The sequence below is a fragment of the Hemicordylus capensis genome, chromosome 3 (assembly GCF_027244095.1).
Source record: "Hemicordylus capensis ecotype Gifberg chromosome 3, rHemCap1.1.pri, whole genome shotgun sequence".
In the NCBI taxonomy this organism is placed as follows: Eukaryota; Metazoa; Chordata; class Lepidosauria; order Squamata; family Cordylidae; genus Hemicordylus; species Hemicordylus capensis.
Genome location: NC_069659.1, coordinates 215,293,079 through 215,310,422, shown reverse-complemented (window position 1 = coordinate 215,310,422; position 17,344 = coordinate 215,293,079). Strand labels below are relative to the sequence as shown.

Here is a 17,344-nt window from a genome sequence, read left to right as displayed (position 1 = left end):
ACACACCACAACTGGCCCTGCCCAAATGATCACCTCATATGCCTTTCCTAGTGGTGTGTAAACTAGTCATTTAATAAAAAATACCTCAAATAAGTTGCCACAAAAATATTGAGATCCTTCACACAACTGGGCAGGTGGGGTAGCAAGTGGGGAGAGAGGCTGGTTAAACTCACCTTCCCCCAAGACAAGCACTCACATATTCCTGGGAGCATGGACTGCACTCCCAGATGATCAGCATGGGAGTTCTGGAGGCTGGGACAACATGTCCCAGCCTCCAGAAATCCCACAATGCACTGCTCATTGAGGCTCTAGGCACCCATCTCTATGTGCAGTTGAGCTGGAAGCAGCCTGAGCTTGCACACAAGTAGCAAGCCCAGGTTAAGGGAGCACTTGCCTGGCTAAAAAGCCAGGGTTGTTGGCACTGCCCTGCCAAGATCGGGCCTGATCCCAGGAGTTCTCACAGGCAGCCTAACCCAGCTGGGCTTTCCTAGCCTGGGTTCGGCTATGCGTGAGAAAAGCTTCAATAGGTTTTTCAGACGTAGAACAGGCATCCTGATCAACATATCCAAAGCTTACTGAAACTGAAATGGAAGAAGGCCACATTTAGAGATGCCAAGTTTACTCAAAGTGACATGCAAAAATGCACAAAACTGGATCTCTGTTGGTTCAGTTCCCAGGGCATGGACTGAAGACACATGATACAGCCACTTTGCTGAATCTAAGCAGATCTAGACCTGGTCAGTGCATAGAAGACCAGCAGGGAGTCCATTGTACTCTGCTTGAGTTCCATGATGGCAGAAAGATGTGACAGAAATAAAGAAATAAAATCACTTAAACATACTTTAGATTAAATTAAAGGTGAAAAAACACTTACTGACTGTGTCTGTGCATAACATGCTATCTCCAACTATTTACTCTGGAAATGGACAAAATCACTGAGAAAGCAGTTGTGTAATGGTCTCTAACTTGAGTTTTTTCATTATACTTCAAATCCGCAGCAGATTGCAGAAAGTTGTATGAGCATCAGCTGAACTCTCTTCTAATACCTTTGGTTCCACATACAGTCAAGTGAATTTGTCCCACAAGTTGGTGCGGAGCTTTTAAAGTAAAATGGACCCACAAGAAAACTTGAAATAATCTGTTTTTGTTTGAAGATACAAATGGAAAATCAATGCAACAAAACCATGGAACTATCTATTGTTGGAATAGGGGAACTATCCTATTCTTCAGTGTCATCATTCAAAGTTAGTGTAGGCCAGGGCTGCTCAACTTTGGCCCTCCTGCAGATGTTGGCCTACAGTTCCCAAAATCCCTGGCTATTGGTCACTGTGGCTGGGGATTATGGGAGTTGCAGTTCAAAAATAGCTGGGGGCCCTAAGTTTACCAGACCTGATGTAGGCACAACTGTGACATTGTGTATATACAGATGTGCATTCCAGGGCATGTTTACAGCATGGACAAAGTACTTACCTTTCTGCAATCTATTTTGCTTTTGTAGCCAGTGACCTCAGAGACAGATTGAGGTACAGGCTGCAAGTCTGTACTGGTATGAACTGACCATCAGCTATTTCCCAATCCCTTCTCACAGGCAGGATCAATGTGTTGCCATGCCAGATCTTAACTTAGTAACAGAACTATAAGTTATTCTTGGCTGCACCTGATGTGGGCAGAAATGACCAAAGTTACGCTGATATTGTATTTTGTGTCACTTTTCCCAAGAAAAGCTTTGTACCAAAGAACATCAACAGTATCTGAAGGCATCTTGAATGATAGTAGTATGGGTGCAAATCATTTTCCATCCATCTTTCAGGGCTACTTTTAGTTGAGTGGAATGAAATTATGATTGTGCATGTGATTGAACTTTATAAGTGAGTGGGGATTTCTGCTTGGGTATCATATATTCCGTTTCAGCCTCATGCCACAAATATACGTGTGCAAGGTTGCAGAAAATGCATCTGAAAAAGTCAGACAAGCAATCATCACAATACTGTATTTCACTTCCCAACTTCCAGATTTAACCCTCTCCACCAGAGAAGTGTATCTTCCCCCTTGATTGCTGTACACATTATGGAACTGCACAACTCCAAGAGGCCTTGAACTGCAAAAAAGGCTTCTAATTCTGCAGGATCAAAGGCTGCTTCAGTAATGAAAAAGCAAACACTGAGTAATTTTTCTGGCTGCCAGTCTTGTTAGATGATTTTATACATTGCTTGAAGCTCCTGAATTACTTTGTTTAGAATGACATGGCAACTTGTGATTAGATAGCACATTTACTGTTTGAATAGGATGAGCTTCAGAAAAAAAGGCCAACAGCGGCGTTCCAAATTCCAATAGAGTCTGGCACGCTTCATTGCTCCTGAGCATCTCTGAAGTAAAGCACTATAGTTAAGCTTTTGCTTGGCATGAAGGGCTAAAATTCTCAAGAAGAATAGGAAGGGAATTATCATCCAGGCCCCCAACTATTCACATTATTTCAGCTTTGTCCTCTATGACAGAACCCACTTTTGAAGAAAGAAAGAAAGAAAGAAAGAAAGAAAGAAAGAAAGAAAGAAAGAAAGAAAGAAAGAAAGAAAGAAAGTTCCTCATCTTAAACTATTTTCAAGAATGAATGTGTGATTTTTAAAAGCAACAACATATATTTGTTCCCTTTTTATTCTGACACTCCATGATATCTCCTCCTCCTCAATGTTATCCCTCACAGCAACTTTTCAAGATAGGCTAGGTTGAGAAATAATAACTGATTCATGGTCCCCCAGTGAGCTTCATGGCTGACTATGGATGGCAGCTCAAATTGCCCCAGTAGAAGTTTAACATCCTAGACAGAATGCCACACTGGCTTTCTGATACTTAGCATTTATATGGCACTTCGGAGTGTTCCAAGTGTTCCACATACACAGGCTGCCTTTGGACATAACACCAAACCGCAGGCAACCATGCCAGAGGTTTGGTTGTGGTTGTCCAAATGTGTGAAACTGTGGTTTCGTCACAAAAGCGACTCAACATTTTTGACCCCAAACTGTAATCTGAACCTTTGATTTGTAGTGAGTTTTGCTGCTGAAACCTCAGGTTTGAAGACAGCATTGTGTTTTCCTAATTCTGTCACCTACGGCATTGTAGCCCTATGACCTGTGCATCATAGCCATGTGAGTCTGGAAGGGTTGTGTGGAGAGAGGAAGGTGTGCACTGCAAGTTTGTTTGTTTGTATGTATGTTTGTTTATCAGTCATAATTTTATACCTCCTGATATGTATATCTCTAGGCAGTGGCCTCAAGAGTGGGATATAAACTATCAACTTTAAACCAGTGAAATATTTAAGTGAGGTATCTCTTCTAAATTTAGGCGTGCTCTTACTTTAGCACGTCTTAATGCACTACCTACGGCGGTTCTTGACGGCAGGTTTGGAGGGATACCTTTTTCCTCCCAACTGTGCCCTTGTGGCACTGGGGCCAAAGAAACCACTTCACATATTATCCTGTATTGTGTTTTCTGTAAGGATATTCCCTTAAATTTAATTTCCCCTGTACTGGAAAATCTCCCTGGACATCCCAATTACTTTTATTTAAATTTTTTATTAGCAAACACCAATAAGGAGATTATTTTCAGAATGGATAAGTTTTGTTATATTGTTTGTAAAATTCGTTCTGAGTCTATGTAACTGTATTCTTTTACTGGTCAATGACTGAAATAAAAATTTGTCTGTCTATCTATCTCTAGGTGGTGTACAAAATTTAAAATAATTAAAAGTCACAAATTAAAATACATGACAATAAAAACAATAGAATAAAAATATTATTATTAACCAGAAATACCAGGAGCCCCACATCAGTGGAGCCCTCTATAGTTAGATGGGCTAACTCATGAGAGTGTAGTCCAATGAAGACCTGAAGCTCATGGAGCCTCTGGTCCTCCCCAGTGGACTGGCCCTCTCATGAGAGGGCTAATTCCTGGATGGCAAGCCGACATGGGGCAGGAGTGTATTGTGGCTTCCTGGCCTGCTTAGCTCTGGTCTACCATTCCAAAAACATCCTTTGACACAGTGGACCAAACCCCAGGATCCTTTGCCTGCCCTCATGTACATGTTACTTCCTAGGAAGTCATCATGTCCCCTTCCAGGAGTATCAGGAAACTAGTGCCACTCTCCTTCCCCTGGTACCAGTAATTGTACTTGTGCAAGATTGTGTGGCTGCTGAGCCCTTGCAAGAGCAGTGGTGCAAGTGGTGTGAGGAACAGGTTTAAATGCCCTTTCCCTGCTGAGGGTGGCCGATCAATACCAAAAAGGCACAATTGCACTGGGCACGTCCCCTCAAGGACCATGGCCATTGGTCACCACTGTACTGATGTCCTGATGCCGTGCCCACAGTCCAGCGATGCAAGCACTATAGAGCTTGCTTGGATGCAGCCTCAGTGGACCAGGAAGACGGGGGATCTGCTCTGCCCACAAGCCAGAGACTGTGAGACTGCCGCTCAATGATCATCTAGGGGAAGATTCCCAGGCTCACACAGATTAACCACAGGTTCGTCTACCTGAGGTTTCATGCTCAGTCAGAAGGTGGCCACTATCTTGTTGCAGTTCATACAGCAACCCTGTAAGGTAGGTCGGTCAATATAATTATCACCACTTCACAGACAGGGGGGATTGAAGCAGAGAGTGAAAGTGGCTTTGGTATAGAGTAATGGGAGGGCAGGGGCTGGCAGGAAAGACACATGTACTTGACCGTGATTTAATGTAAGTAGGGATGGGAGGGGCTTGAATAGATTTGAGAGATCAGGTTGTCTGAGTTATATACAGACAGCTGAGTGTCTGTGAGTTTTTCATTCAAATGACAAAAATGGGAATGCTTTGGTGGAAAGTTGTTCTGAGGTTTTAAAAATAACTACTTTATTGTAAGCCATTAAGGGACTAGAAGGGCAACAACAGGGCAGGTATAAGGGTAAAAATTCCTAATGTGGCCACTATATCATCATATTGGCAAATTACTGGTATCGAGGTCTGAAAAACAGAAAAAGCCAGAGCTGGTCTATTAAAGAATTTTTGTATTGACCTCACTCCTGAATCCTATTCATAAGTTATGTTCAACACAGGTACAGATCTGTATAATAGCAAGCTTTTCAAACATTATTTCGAGCACAGGCTATCACATCCTGTCTGCACTATGCATTTGAGGGGCCAGCTTCACATTTAAAATGATGCAGCTCCAGTCATTCACACAAAAACAAGTGCGAGTGTACAGAAATCTGTACACTTGTACAACATCATGGTGGAATAGGGCTATGGAGTCACCCAGTTCTAATCAGGACCTGCTGGAGGCTGACCTGCGCAAACCAACCAGATCCCATCCAGATTCACCTTACAGATTTTGCCCAATTCCATCCATGAACCATTTCCAAGATTCTGGCAAGCTTCAGCTCTGCTTTGCAGCTCTCACCCTGGCTTCCAGCCACACCAAGTATAGTCCCAAAGGGCAGCTCTAGGTTTTTGGGGTGTCCTGCAGTGAACTCCCCTCCTACCTGGTTGGGCCCTGAGAGTCACTTCATCACCATAAGAGGATGATGGCCACAGAGGGGGTCTCAAGTATCCTCAGTGGGCACTGGGCCCTCAGCAGTTGTCCGGTGATGCCGAATACTGACACTAGCCCTGAAACTGTGGCTCTACCTCAGCCTCAGTCTCTAGCTCTGAACAGAAGGGCAGTATTACTGTAAGTCAGAAGTTTGCTACCATATCTAGAAATCCGATATGAGATCGGTAAAGAATAAACCTGATAGTCATATGACCCTAAGCACTGAAGATCGAACAGAACCCAGATGATTGCATTAACCTCCTTTAAGCCTTCGTACCCGGACGAGGCACTGTCATTGCTGGTATGAGGGGAATAACTCTGTCTCTTTTGGCTTGTGTATATGGCTGTTGATGGGTAAAGATACTGAAAGTCCAGGAATCAAGAGATGTTAGGTTATTATGAGACTGTAAAGAGCAGCGAGTAAGACAGTAAACCACTGGGCTTTTTTGTTTTTATAACTGATTCATGTGATTCTGTTAAGGAAATCAATGCGACTTCCCACTTTTTTTTTTAGTAGAATAACATTTCTCAACCCATCCTAGCCCACAGAATTACATATGATACATTAGCCAGTGAGAATTTATGCAAGCCCAAAAGACAGACAGACAGATACCCATCTCCAAGTTAGTGTGACCAGGAAACAGAACTTATGGTAGAGCTATGCAAAAGGTTGCAGCTAGACAGATAGTTCAGACTTCATGGTTTGCATTAAGTTGTATGCAACAAAATAAATGTGTTGTAGTAGCACAGTGTGGAAATGCTTGACTAACAAGCAGAAGGTTGTCAGTTCAAATCCCCACTGGTACTATATCTGTAATCAGCAATATAGGAAGATGCTGAAAGGCACCATATCATACTGCGCAGGAGGAGGCAATGGTAAATCCCTCCTGTATTCTACCAAAGAAAACCACAGGGATCTGTGGGCGCCAGGAGTCAAAATCGACTTGACAGCCTACTTTTTACCTAATCAACACTACTGTTGAAATCTGCTTCCCCCTCCCTCAAAAAAATAAAATAAAACTGGGATCAGAAGGAGCCCTTTCTCTATCACCACTCCACCTTTCCAAATGATGGACATTCTCATTGTCATTTTTCCCCCCTGATACATATTCTGTGGACATTTCTCTCACTGCTGTTTTAACCATCTGAAATAGCAGTAAACCTCAGCTGCCCTTTATCTGCCATAAAAGAGGTCTCGAAGTCCCAGAGAATTCATTGGCCTACAATTTCAGCTACTCAAGGAGCCAATTCAGATGATACTTTATCCATTGGCCTAACAATAAATGATATGGCCCTGGGCGCACTCTAAGCGTGCATATCCTTCCCCAGTTTCTAGGGTGCCAGGTACCATTTGTTAATCACATGGTGGGGGTTGTTTGTCCAAACCACCCTCTCCACACACTAGAAATAGACACACATAGAGCAGCAGTTCAGATGAACCACTACTCCCATATAATTAGGGAAGGGCACCCCAGTGTGTCCATGTTGTTATAGCATGTGGCTGGGCCAGCAGACAAAGTATCATTTATACCAGCTCAAGGTTTCCAGATTGACCTCTTACTCCATACAGTGGTCCTTCTAATTTTTTTCATCTCTGTGCAAAATGAGTTTTGTTCTCAGTGGCAGTATCAAGGCAGTGTGTGCACCTGCATTTAGAATGGGGCCTTCCTGAGCAAGATCTAAATTGAACTGACCAGACATCCCAAAACTTGTGAGTGCACACACCCGTGCGCACGCCTTAGAGGGATCAGTGACTCCATAACTTTTCATCTGGGTTCTGTGATGGGGCTAGACCTGTTATAAATCTGAGCCTCCATTTCAGATGACTGATACGATAGTGGCTTCTCTAAGTAGCCTGATCATTAACAAATGGGAAGAAGGGCGTTAAAAGAGGACAGTGTTAGTGCTGTGATGAATAAAAAATTGGGGGTTAGCATGAGTTTTTCAGAAGGCCCAAAATGCCCACTGGGGGTAGATGGGTGGTCTGAGATGTACTTAATTTTCATGGTTGTTTCCAGCCTCTGTGTTTTCCCTCTCAGCTCGTTGAGGTACGATTTTTTAATGCTTCTCAGTGTGATCCCAGCCAATCAGGGAACTTGTCATAAACCTTGATGATGGATTGAGCTATATGCTGACACAGTATAGAATAAATTAAGCCCTCACATTGAATGAAGGGAAGAAAGGGAATGCATCAATCCAGTGATGAGACAAGTGGGCCAAAGAGCCCATTCCACCTGCATTGGTAGTTTCATTGCTCACCAGTGCAGCGTATGAAAACAGAGGATCGCCTGGTCTCAATTTCCCTCCTGTCCACATGAACACTTTTGTACCTTTCACACACACCCTTGAAAAACAGCTGTAAGAAGGATTATTTGGCAGGGGGAAGAGACATGTTTTGCAAAACTCAGTCCCTACTTTCAGCTCAACATGAGAGGGTATTTAGAGGCCTTGCACTACTGTAATAGCAGCTCACAGTGTATGAAGTTCACAAGAAATGTGAAATCTATACATTTACAGGGAGCCTCAGTAGGGATGTCAGGCATTCTGGCAGCTAGGGATCTAGGATGCTACTGACAGCATACACAGCAGTATTCCAAGCACAAGGAGCCCTTCTGCAATGTGCTTCCAGGGTAAAGACATCCCTTCTGAGGAAAGCACCCTGGAAAAATATATATTTCAGTATACCTGCCATGTAGGTCGCTGCTGTTTCAGTGTTCCATGAACCAGGAAGGGATGGAGGCATCACACACAGAAATGCTTCCTGGCTGTTGTTATCGTTGTTGTTGTTGTTGTTGTTGTTGTCATTGTCATTGTTGTTGTCATTCTTGTTGTCACTGCTGCTTCTGTTGCTGCTGCTATTGGTGTTGCTGCTTCTAGATAAGTTTGGAGTGAGGGCATGCTTTCATCTCTTGCCTGTGGGCTTGCCAGAGGCATATCATGGGCCACTGTGTGAAACAGGATGATGGATTCGATAGGTTTAGCAGGGCTGTTCTTATGTTCTTATGGAAGGAATTCATGGGACATGGGGAACAAAATGGGAAGTGGAGAAACATGTTCAGGTCCTTTTGTGCTACAACAGAAGGTCCTGTTGGCTTTCTCTGTGGTTGCCTCGGGGCTCTGGAATGCACTCCATGTCAAAATAAGAGCTTCTCCATCTCTGGCTGTTTTTTTTAAAAAAAAAACCTTTAAGACACACCTCTATTCTCAGACTTTTAATTAATTGATTAATTTCAAATGGCTTGTTACATATAGTGAAATTGTTTACATTATTTTATACTGGTTTATATTTGTTGTATTTTAACATGTACACCGCCTAGGGTTGCACATCAGACAGTATATAAATATGATAAATAAATAAATAAAGTGTGTTATTCAGGAGTACATACAATGGAGTTTCCAAATTCTGGAACTGGGTGTGGAGGAAAAAATACCTATTTTCTGCTACTGGGAAGGAAGCTTATAGCTGACTCTGAACTGGGAAAATATCCCATTCTGAATTGAGTTGAGGAGGGTTAGCTAGTCAGAGCTAGAAGGCCTGGAGTTATGCCCCTATTTCAGGCAGAGCCTGATAGTGAAGAGTTAGCCTAGGCTGCCTTTGAACATAATGCCAAACCGGAGGCGAGTGAGTCAGAGGTTCACTTCCATGGTTGTCCAAATGTGTGAAACCATGGTTACATCACAAAATCAATCCGAAGTTTCACTCCCCAAACTGTGAATTGAACCTTCAGTTTGTAGTGAGTTTTTGCTGCTTATACCTCAGATTTGAAGGTGGCATGTCATCCAAATTCTGCTGCTGTCGTAATCTGGGTTTTGTGTTGTGGTGGCTGGCAAAACTATAGGGAGGGTGGCTTAGACCAGCCCAGAAATGCACCAGCACTATGCTTGCTGAGCTTCTCGCTGGCCACCTCTCCAAGCACTTGCCCCTGACCAGAGGGATAATCCATCACCACATCCCAAGTTTCAAAGCATGTCAAAGGCAAAAGCTGCATCAATGAATGCCCGATCCCCATTGTGTCCCATATCCCCCCCTTTGGCAATCTGCAGGAAAAGGGGATGGGATGACAAGATGGGCATGTTGGGGAGAGGCCTCTACAAATAAAGTATAAAGTGATGGGAAAGTATTTTCACAAGCACGTTGAGTCCTGGTTGCACCATGAGCCAGGCAACCTGGTTGTTTCCTGGCAAAGAAAACACATGCCAGGGGGATGATACCTGGAGTTTGTGTTGAAAGGCAGTCCCTGGAATTCCTGAGTGACTCTGCTCTATTTTTTGTACAAATTAATAGACAAAGGGCAGCCCAGCCCCTTGGGTGCAAGTATGGCATTAGTCATGAGAAGACCCAACCACCTGGAGCATTATTCAATCCGATCACAGGAGAGATTCTTCCTATGTGATGATGACGGGTAATGCTACAAATTGGACCACTCTCTCATGGGAGTGAAAGGCAATGGACCCACACATGTGCACCAGAGGGCTGTCACTCCCTGGCCTGTTGTTAGATCTATGCAAGCTCCAGGGAAGCGTACCACACCAACACTTTTCCAGGTTGCGGCAACTGGTGGACGGCAGGAGTCAAAGTGCTCACTATGGCAGTCTGGTCACCCTTTGCATGTATGTATGTTTATTTTTGCCCATCACAGCATCTTGGCTTGCCAGGGATCACTGAAAATAGGGCTCCCCTCACCTGTGATTCCCCACAGCATCCGATCTACATAACGCTGTAATGCTGGTCCAAGCCCAGTAATTTTGAATGTATACTAGGAGCCATCACCAATTGTGCCAGACTCAGCCCACAGGGAAGCAGCTGAACACATGGAGCGGCCCAGACTCCTTGGGAGTCCATAGGGGTTGAGTGCAGAGGGGATGGGAAGGTGAGGAGCAGGAGTTCTATTTTTTAACAGTTATACCAAGGGCCACACATCAAAAGGGGCCCCTATAGCTGGATGGGCTATCCCCTGACCCAAAGCTCATGGAGCCTCTGGTCAACCCTAGTGGACTGGCCTTATCATGAGAGGACTAAGCCTTGGCTGGCAAACTGACACAGGGGCAGGTGTGTCTGTCTGTCTGTCTGTCTGTCTGTCATTAGAAGAGCATCCTTTGCCACAGTGGGCCAGACCCCAGGATCCTTTGCCTGCCCTCATATACATATTCCTTCCTAGGAAGCCATTGTGATCCCTTCCTGGAGTAGCAGAAAAATAGTGCCCCTCTCCACCCCACCCCACCCCCCATTACCAGTAATCATGGTTGTGCTAGATTGGCTGTGGGGCTCTTGCAAGGCTGGCAGCACAAGTGTTGTGGGGAAAGGGGTTTAAATGCCATTTTAAAGGGTTTAAATGACCTTTATGCTGAGGGCAGGTGATCCATGCCAAAAAGTCACAATCGTGCTAGGCATGCCCACTTGCAGATCATGGCCAATGTCTGCCACCCTGCTGATGTGCTGACCCAAACTCCGTCACACTTGTGTCTGGCAACACGAGTGCTACGGAGTTTGCCAGGACGAGGCCTCAGTGAACCAGAGAGATGGAGGGGCTCCTCTGCCCTGAAACTGGAGGTTGCCCAGCCCAGGTTGGAAGATGATCTGTGGCATGATTCCCGGATTCAATGATTAACCGCAGATTCATCAACCTGTGGTCTTGTGTTATATGTGAAGGTGGCCCTAGTGAAAGTAACAGCATAAACTGTGGTTCCACCCTCCCCCCACCCCCACACCTGCCATTTTCTCTTTGTGTAAACTGGTTGCTTAGCTGTGGCTGTGCAGAGACTTAATATGTGCAAAATGCCTGGGAGATACAGGCTGTGATTGTCACAACCACCTTTGGGAATCTCATCTTACAAGTATCACATCCCTGCTAAGTGCATGATTATTTCCCACCTGCTAGAGAACTGCTTTAGGCAAAATGACCTTTCATAGGAAACAGAGCTTGCTCATGTTGTCTTTCCCTCTCAGTGTGTGTGTGTGTGTGTGTGTGTGTGTGTGTGTGTGTGTGTGTGCAGCTGTTTTGTGATTGAATTATATATCTCTAATGAGATATGTGCAAAATATTTTCCTATATATTGTAGAACAATTATCTAAATTATTGCTGTGCATTATCTGCATGCTCAGCTTCCACAAACAAAGACATCTCTCTAAGCGTTTATACAGATTAGCAGAGGTCCAATGAGTTCTACCTGTTGCAGGACTGTACCACTTCATACAACACATAGAGGATCAAATATCTAAAGATTCTCTCACTTACAATATTTCTGCACACAATAAATTAGCATATCAAAGAGAAGCTTCTAGGTTAGCTTTTTCATAAAGTATTCATTTTCTATGGCTGTATTCTCACAGTTACAGAGATCCTGGTTCAAGCGTTTACCAGGATTGCTAAGCCCTGCAAAGCTGGTTGTACCCAGACCCCAGCCCAAGAAGACACAGAGACATTTTTTAATGGGAGAAACGGGCCACGCTTTATTAATATAACAACATTTGTGGCGGACTGGAAACAAGGTGATTAATCACCAACATAAAAACAGTGCGGGCACCTAGGCGTGGGCTAGGATTCAAAACGTCCTACCCATCGCCTGCAAGGGCGACACACCCTGGCTCAGGAAAGAGGCAGGTAGCTCCCGCCCAATTCCTTCAAAGCCAACCACCCCTTTTAGAAGAGGGGATCTGGACAGCTTCAGATCTTTACCTCCCCGGACCGCACAGCCCAAAGGTAGGTGAAGTCCTGAAGCAGGTTTCTTGGCAATGTAATTCTTCCCGTGCCGCACAGGCCACAAGGAAGCAATTGACCAATCCACCTTAAAATGTCCAAGGGTGCTCACCGAAATCTAGACCTCCTTACCCACAGCCCGCACTGTTACCGCCACCCAGGAAGGTTAGCCCTCGCTTGACCTTCCTGCCCCACCCCCTCCAAACCTACAGCAAGCACTTCCCGGATATTATGCAGATACAAATCACAACCTTTCTCAGACAGGTGGACCCCGTCAGGGCGGAATAACTCGGGAAAGCGAGCAGCTATATCTGGCTGCCGCACCACAGACCCCCCGGCCGCCAAAACCACTTTACCTATTGCGGCTGAAATCTTCCTGCGTGCCTTTTCCAAGCTAAGGCAAGAATGAGCACCCCGCCACACCCTGCGCTGGAGCCAATTAACCCATATTATGCGCACGCCAGGCATCCAGCTGCGCAAAATAGACAAATCCGAGGAGGCTTGCTGAAGGATGGCGAGGCCAGGCCGCCGGCCCAAATCATTCTCCCCTAAATGAAGAACCAGGATGTCGGGAATGGGAAACCTATCTAAATGCTCCCTCAATGCTGGAAGCAACTGATTCCAGAGCATGCCCCTCATGCCCAACCAATAAACTGAAGCCTTGCTTCCTAAACCCAACTGGGATCCCCAGCGGGTGGTGCTGGCCCGCTTGAAAGCCCAGAAGACCAACGAATGGCCACACATCAGGACTCGGACCGGGACCGCCGCCCCGCCAGCACCTGCCAAAAGAAAGCAACAGGTCAGTAGAGCCCACACCTGTCCGCTGTCAGCGCACATAACGCCTGACCGCCACGGACCTCCAACGTCCAATCCTCTGAACTTCGACCTCCTGAAGCCCCATACGTGTAGCGGTGGTGGCCGCACCAATACGAAATGAATGTAGAGTAAGCCCCTGAAGCGCAACCCCCGCGGCCAACAGAGCCTTCCTCACCACCGCCAAGAATTGATACTGCGTCAGAGGAGTCTGATTGCTGTGGGTAAAAAGACATCCCCCCGAAAAGGGGCCCAGCCCAGCGTACTGCCTCAGGGCCACCACGGGGCATACATTGATATTCCCGGCCGCCGCGAGGCGAACCGTCTGGCCTCTGCCCCTCTGATCCGTCTTGGAGCGACGAAGGAGCAAACGCACCTCCCCGTCACCGAACGATAAATCAGAATATTGCAAGCAGCGGTCCCTGGGGGAAGACCCGCTGCGGGGAAGCAACTCCCCTGGACGGAAGGCCCCAAAAAAGGCAACCAACAGTGCAGCCCTAAACAGCGACACCTCCCATGGGCCAGAGCAGCACCCCACTAGGTGGCCCAGCGTTGAAGCCACCAACTCCAGAGTAAAAGGGCGTCTGGGGTCCCTAGTCCTCGGCTCCCCCCTAGCCCAACCCTCCAACATGCGCCGCACCCGCGGGTCGGAGGAGGAATCACCAACCCCACGAACCTGGGCTTCAAAAGCTAACGCGGCAAGATAGCCCCCCAAAGTGGATACCGCACGCCCCGCCCTGCGGAGGAAGACCAAAAACTGCTGAAGTTGCTCTACAGGGACCGGCCACACCTCCGCCAAACCTTCAGTCTTTCGAAAAAGAGAGAAAGCCTCAAGCTTGGCTGTGTAGCTCACTCTGGTGCTAGGCGCCAGAGATGCCGCTATGGCCCGCTGTGCCTCCGCCTGCCAAGTTCCCACAGAAAAGCTGGCATGGGTTCCGGGTGAAGGGCGGCCTCGGGCGCTAACGCTCTGAACCTGTTTAACTGAAAACGAGACAAAGCGTCAGCTATGTCATTCCGGATACCCGGAACATGGCGGGACCGGAAAAGGATGTTAGCCCGCAGACACTGCAATACCAATGCCCTAACCAAAACCATGACCCTCGGGGACTGGGAAGTCTGACTATTGACAATCTGAACAACTGCCAGATTGTCACACCAAAACACAACTGAGGAGTTGGCAAACTCAGCGGACCAAATATGCACGGCCACCACAATTGGAAAGAGCTCTAGGAAAGTCAGGTCCCGGGAAACCCCCTGCCTGAACCAGTCCTCGGGCCACCTGGCGGAACACCAACGTCCCCTGAAATAAACCCCGAAACCTATTCCACCTGCAGCGTCAGAGTGGACCTGCAGGTCGGTTTCCAGAAGTCTAACATCCCGCCAGAAAGACACCCCATTAAAATCAGTGAGAAATGCTTCCCAAAGAGCCAGGTCGGCCCGGGCACCCTCCGTAATTTGTACTCTGTGATGGGGAGCCCTAACGCCCACAGTCAGGTCGCATAACTGGCGCAAAAAGGCCCGGCCCGGAGCCACCACTTTGCAGGCAAAATTGAGGTGACCCAAAACAACCTGGAGATCCCTAAGGGAGACCTTACGGGCGCGACCAAGGGACCTAACCATGTCCAATAAAACCCGCAGCTTGGCCTGAGGCAGCCTGGAGCAACCGGCAACAGTGTCCAACTCAATCCCCAAAAAGGCGAGGCACGTGACCGGCCCCTCCGTCTTATCCCGTGCCAAAGGGACACCTAGCCGGTCTGTTAGCTCCATGAAGGAGCGAAGTAAATGGTGGCACTCCCTCGAATTCCCCCTGCCTGTAAAAAGAAAATCATCTAAAAAATGAGCCGTGTAGGGAAGACCCGCCTGGCGCCTAACTGCCCACTCCAAAAAGGAGCTGAATGTTTCGAATGCTGCGCAGGAAATCGAGCAGCCCATAGGCAAAGCCCTATCAAAATAAAATTGGCCAGCAAATGCAAACCCCAGCAGCTCGAAGTCATTTGGATGTACCGGCAACAGGCGAAAGGCGGATTCAATATCACACTTCGCCAAAAGGGCCCCGGGGCCCCTACCCCTGACCACTTCCACGGCCTCATCAAATGAGGTATAACGTACAGAGCATAAGCTATCAGGGATGCCATCATTTACTGAGGACCCCCTGGGATGAGAAAGGTGGTGAATCAACCTAAATTCACCAGGAACCTTTTTAGGGACCACCCCTAATGGGGAGACCCTAAGGCTGGGGAAGGGGAGACTGGCAAAAGGCCCCATCACCCTGCCCGCAGCCACCTCCTTACCAATTTTCCTAACAACGACTTCCTCCTTACCAACCACTGATCTCAGATTGCGAGAACTGCCTAATCCCCTCCGGGCCGAAGAGGGAATTCTGAAACCATCCCGGAAGCCACATAACAAATAAGAAGCTGCTGACTGGTCAGGATAGTCCAGCAACAGCTGCTCAAGCACCTTCACCTTGATAGGGCTAGGACCCTTTATTCGGAGCGGGTGGAGGAGGGCCACCCTTTTTACTGCTCCCCTGCCTATACTTAGCCCCGGAACCCCCAAACTTGGCCCTGGGGCAGGAGGAACTGGGGTGCCTCGCCCCACAGACCCCGCAGGCATGCTTAAACCGACAAGGGGAACGGGAGCACTTGCCATTGGAGTTAAACTCCCAGCAAACAAGGTGGGGTTGAACCCACTGTTGCCCAGGACTCCCTGAGGGCAAAACCCCCGATGGTTTAGAAAGCAAATGCCCACTGTCAGACCTATCTCCCTCTATGGGCCGGGCTGGAGACATAGTAACCAGCCACAACTCCTGCAACGGAGCATCCCAGGGCAATGTGGGGTCAAGGGCAGCCCTCATTCTAAAACTCTCATCGTACCGTACCCAGGAAGATCCAGCAAAGTCGGAGACCGCCCTGTGAATTATATCCATGTATTTTAACAGGGCAGGGCCCCTTGCGGGCTGGGCTTGGACAATAACCCCCATATAAATCGTGAAGCCAGAAAGCCAATTATTCCAAGTCTTTTCGACCGGCTTTCTCTTGGTGGCTTCGTGCTCCTTACAAGATTCCCCCTCTTTATGCTTAACCTCAGGTTCCCTGAACAACAAGCTAAAAATGTCCACATATTCACCTTTAAGGATTTTTTCTTTTGTAGAAGGGAGTAAGTGATCCCCTAACGGGAGGCCCATGCTACCATAGGGCGCATGCTGAGGTGACGGCAGAATCCCCATCGGATAATAACCCGCCTGCACCCCCGTGGCAGATCCAGCAGAGGAGGCCACCCCCGGGAGTGGGAGCGACCCGCTGGAGGGCCGGTTGCCCAACCAGACCTGCTCCGCAGCGCCTTGTAAGCCTGCAATAACTCCAGGAAAAACCGGCGGGGAACCCGCCACCCAAGGTTGTGTATATGGGGGCCAGTAAGAAGCTGGGCCCCATCCACCCATGGCAGGCATCGTCCAGGGACAAAGCCACTGGCCGGTGACGCCGGGCGGTGTAGGTGCTGCAGGCTCACCCTGGGCCAAAGGAGTAGCCGTATCCACTGGAGGCTGAACAACTGGTGCCGCAGGCGGAGGTAGCAATGGTGAAGGCGACTCCGGAACTGGAGACTCAGGTTCAGGAAGCGGTAACGCAGGAGCAGAAGGGCCCGGTCCAGCAGGGTTCAGCCCTTCTTCCAGCGCAGCCAGCCTACTAGAGAGAGAAGTTAGCAGCTGGCTTTTCACAGAACCCCTGGTCCTCCGAGGGACCTTAGGAGGAGGCACCCCCCCCACACCTGAAGGACCCGCACCTTTGTCGGAGGGGGCTGCTTTTGCTTTCTCTAAAGCTTCCATCCTATTAATTAACCCCCGTATCAGAGTCATCTCCTCCTCCTCCTCCTCCGAGGAGGACTGCGGGGGAGCAGGCCTCTTGGGCTGCTTAACAGGGCGCCCCCCTTTCTTGCCCTTGGCCTTCCCCGGCATACTGCCTCCAAATAGTGGGATTCCAAAAGGGGTTGGAGAAAGAAAAAAAAGGGAAAAAAAAGCGCCAACCACACACAGAATGAAGGTAGCAAGGATATAGAACAAAAGCCAAGCCCTTGTCCTGAATCAAAAACAATACTCAATCCTATCCAGGAAAGCACCAGAGCCCCCCACCCAAGGAGAAGGCTTGAAAAGGCCTTTTGACTCTCAACCAGGCCAGGCCCACCAGGGCACCGATGAGCACAAACACCCACCTGCTACCCACCAAACAAATAAAAGAATGTTGGCATCAAAAGTAGTGCTCCAGGGAACGGAAAAGG

General features: G+C 47.7%; 1 protein-coding gene across 1 annotated transcript; it reads right to left on the bottom strand.

The window, feature by feature from the left end:
* Positions 1–11,954: 11,954 nt before the first annotated feature.
* Positions 11,955–17,049, bottom strand: LOC128352249 (uncharacterized). Its single transcript, XM_053312667.1, has 2 exons — positions 16,580–17,049; positions 11,955–13,035 (listed from the first exon to the last, which is right to left on the bottom strand). Exons 1-2 carry the CDS (start codon positions 17,022–17,024, stop codon positions 12,404–12,406), a joined length of 1,077 nt encoding a protein of 358 aa, XP_053168642.1. The 5' UTR covers positions 17,025–17,049; the 3' UTR covers positions 11,955–12,403.
* Positions 17,050–17,344: the final 295 nt, after the last annotated feature.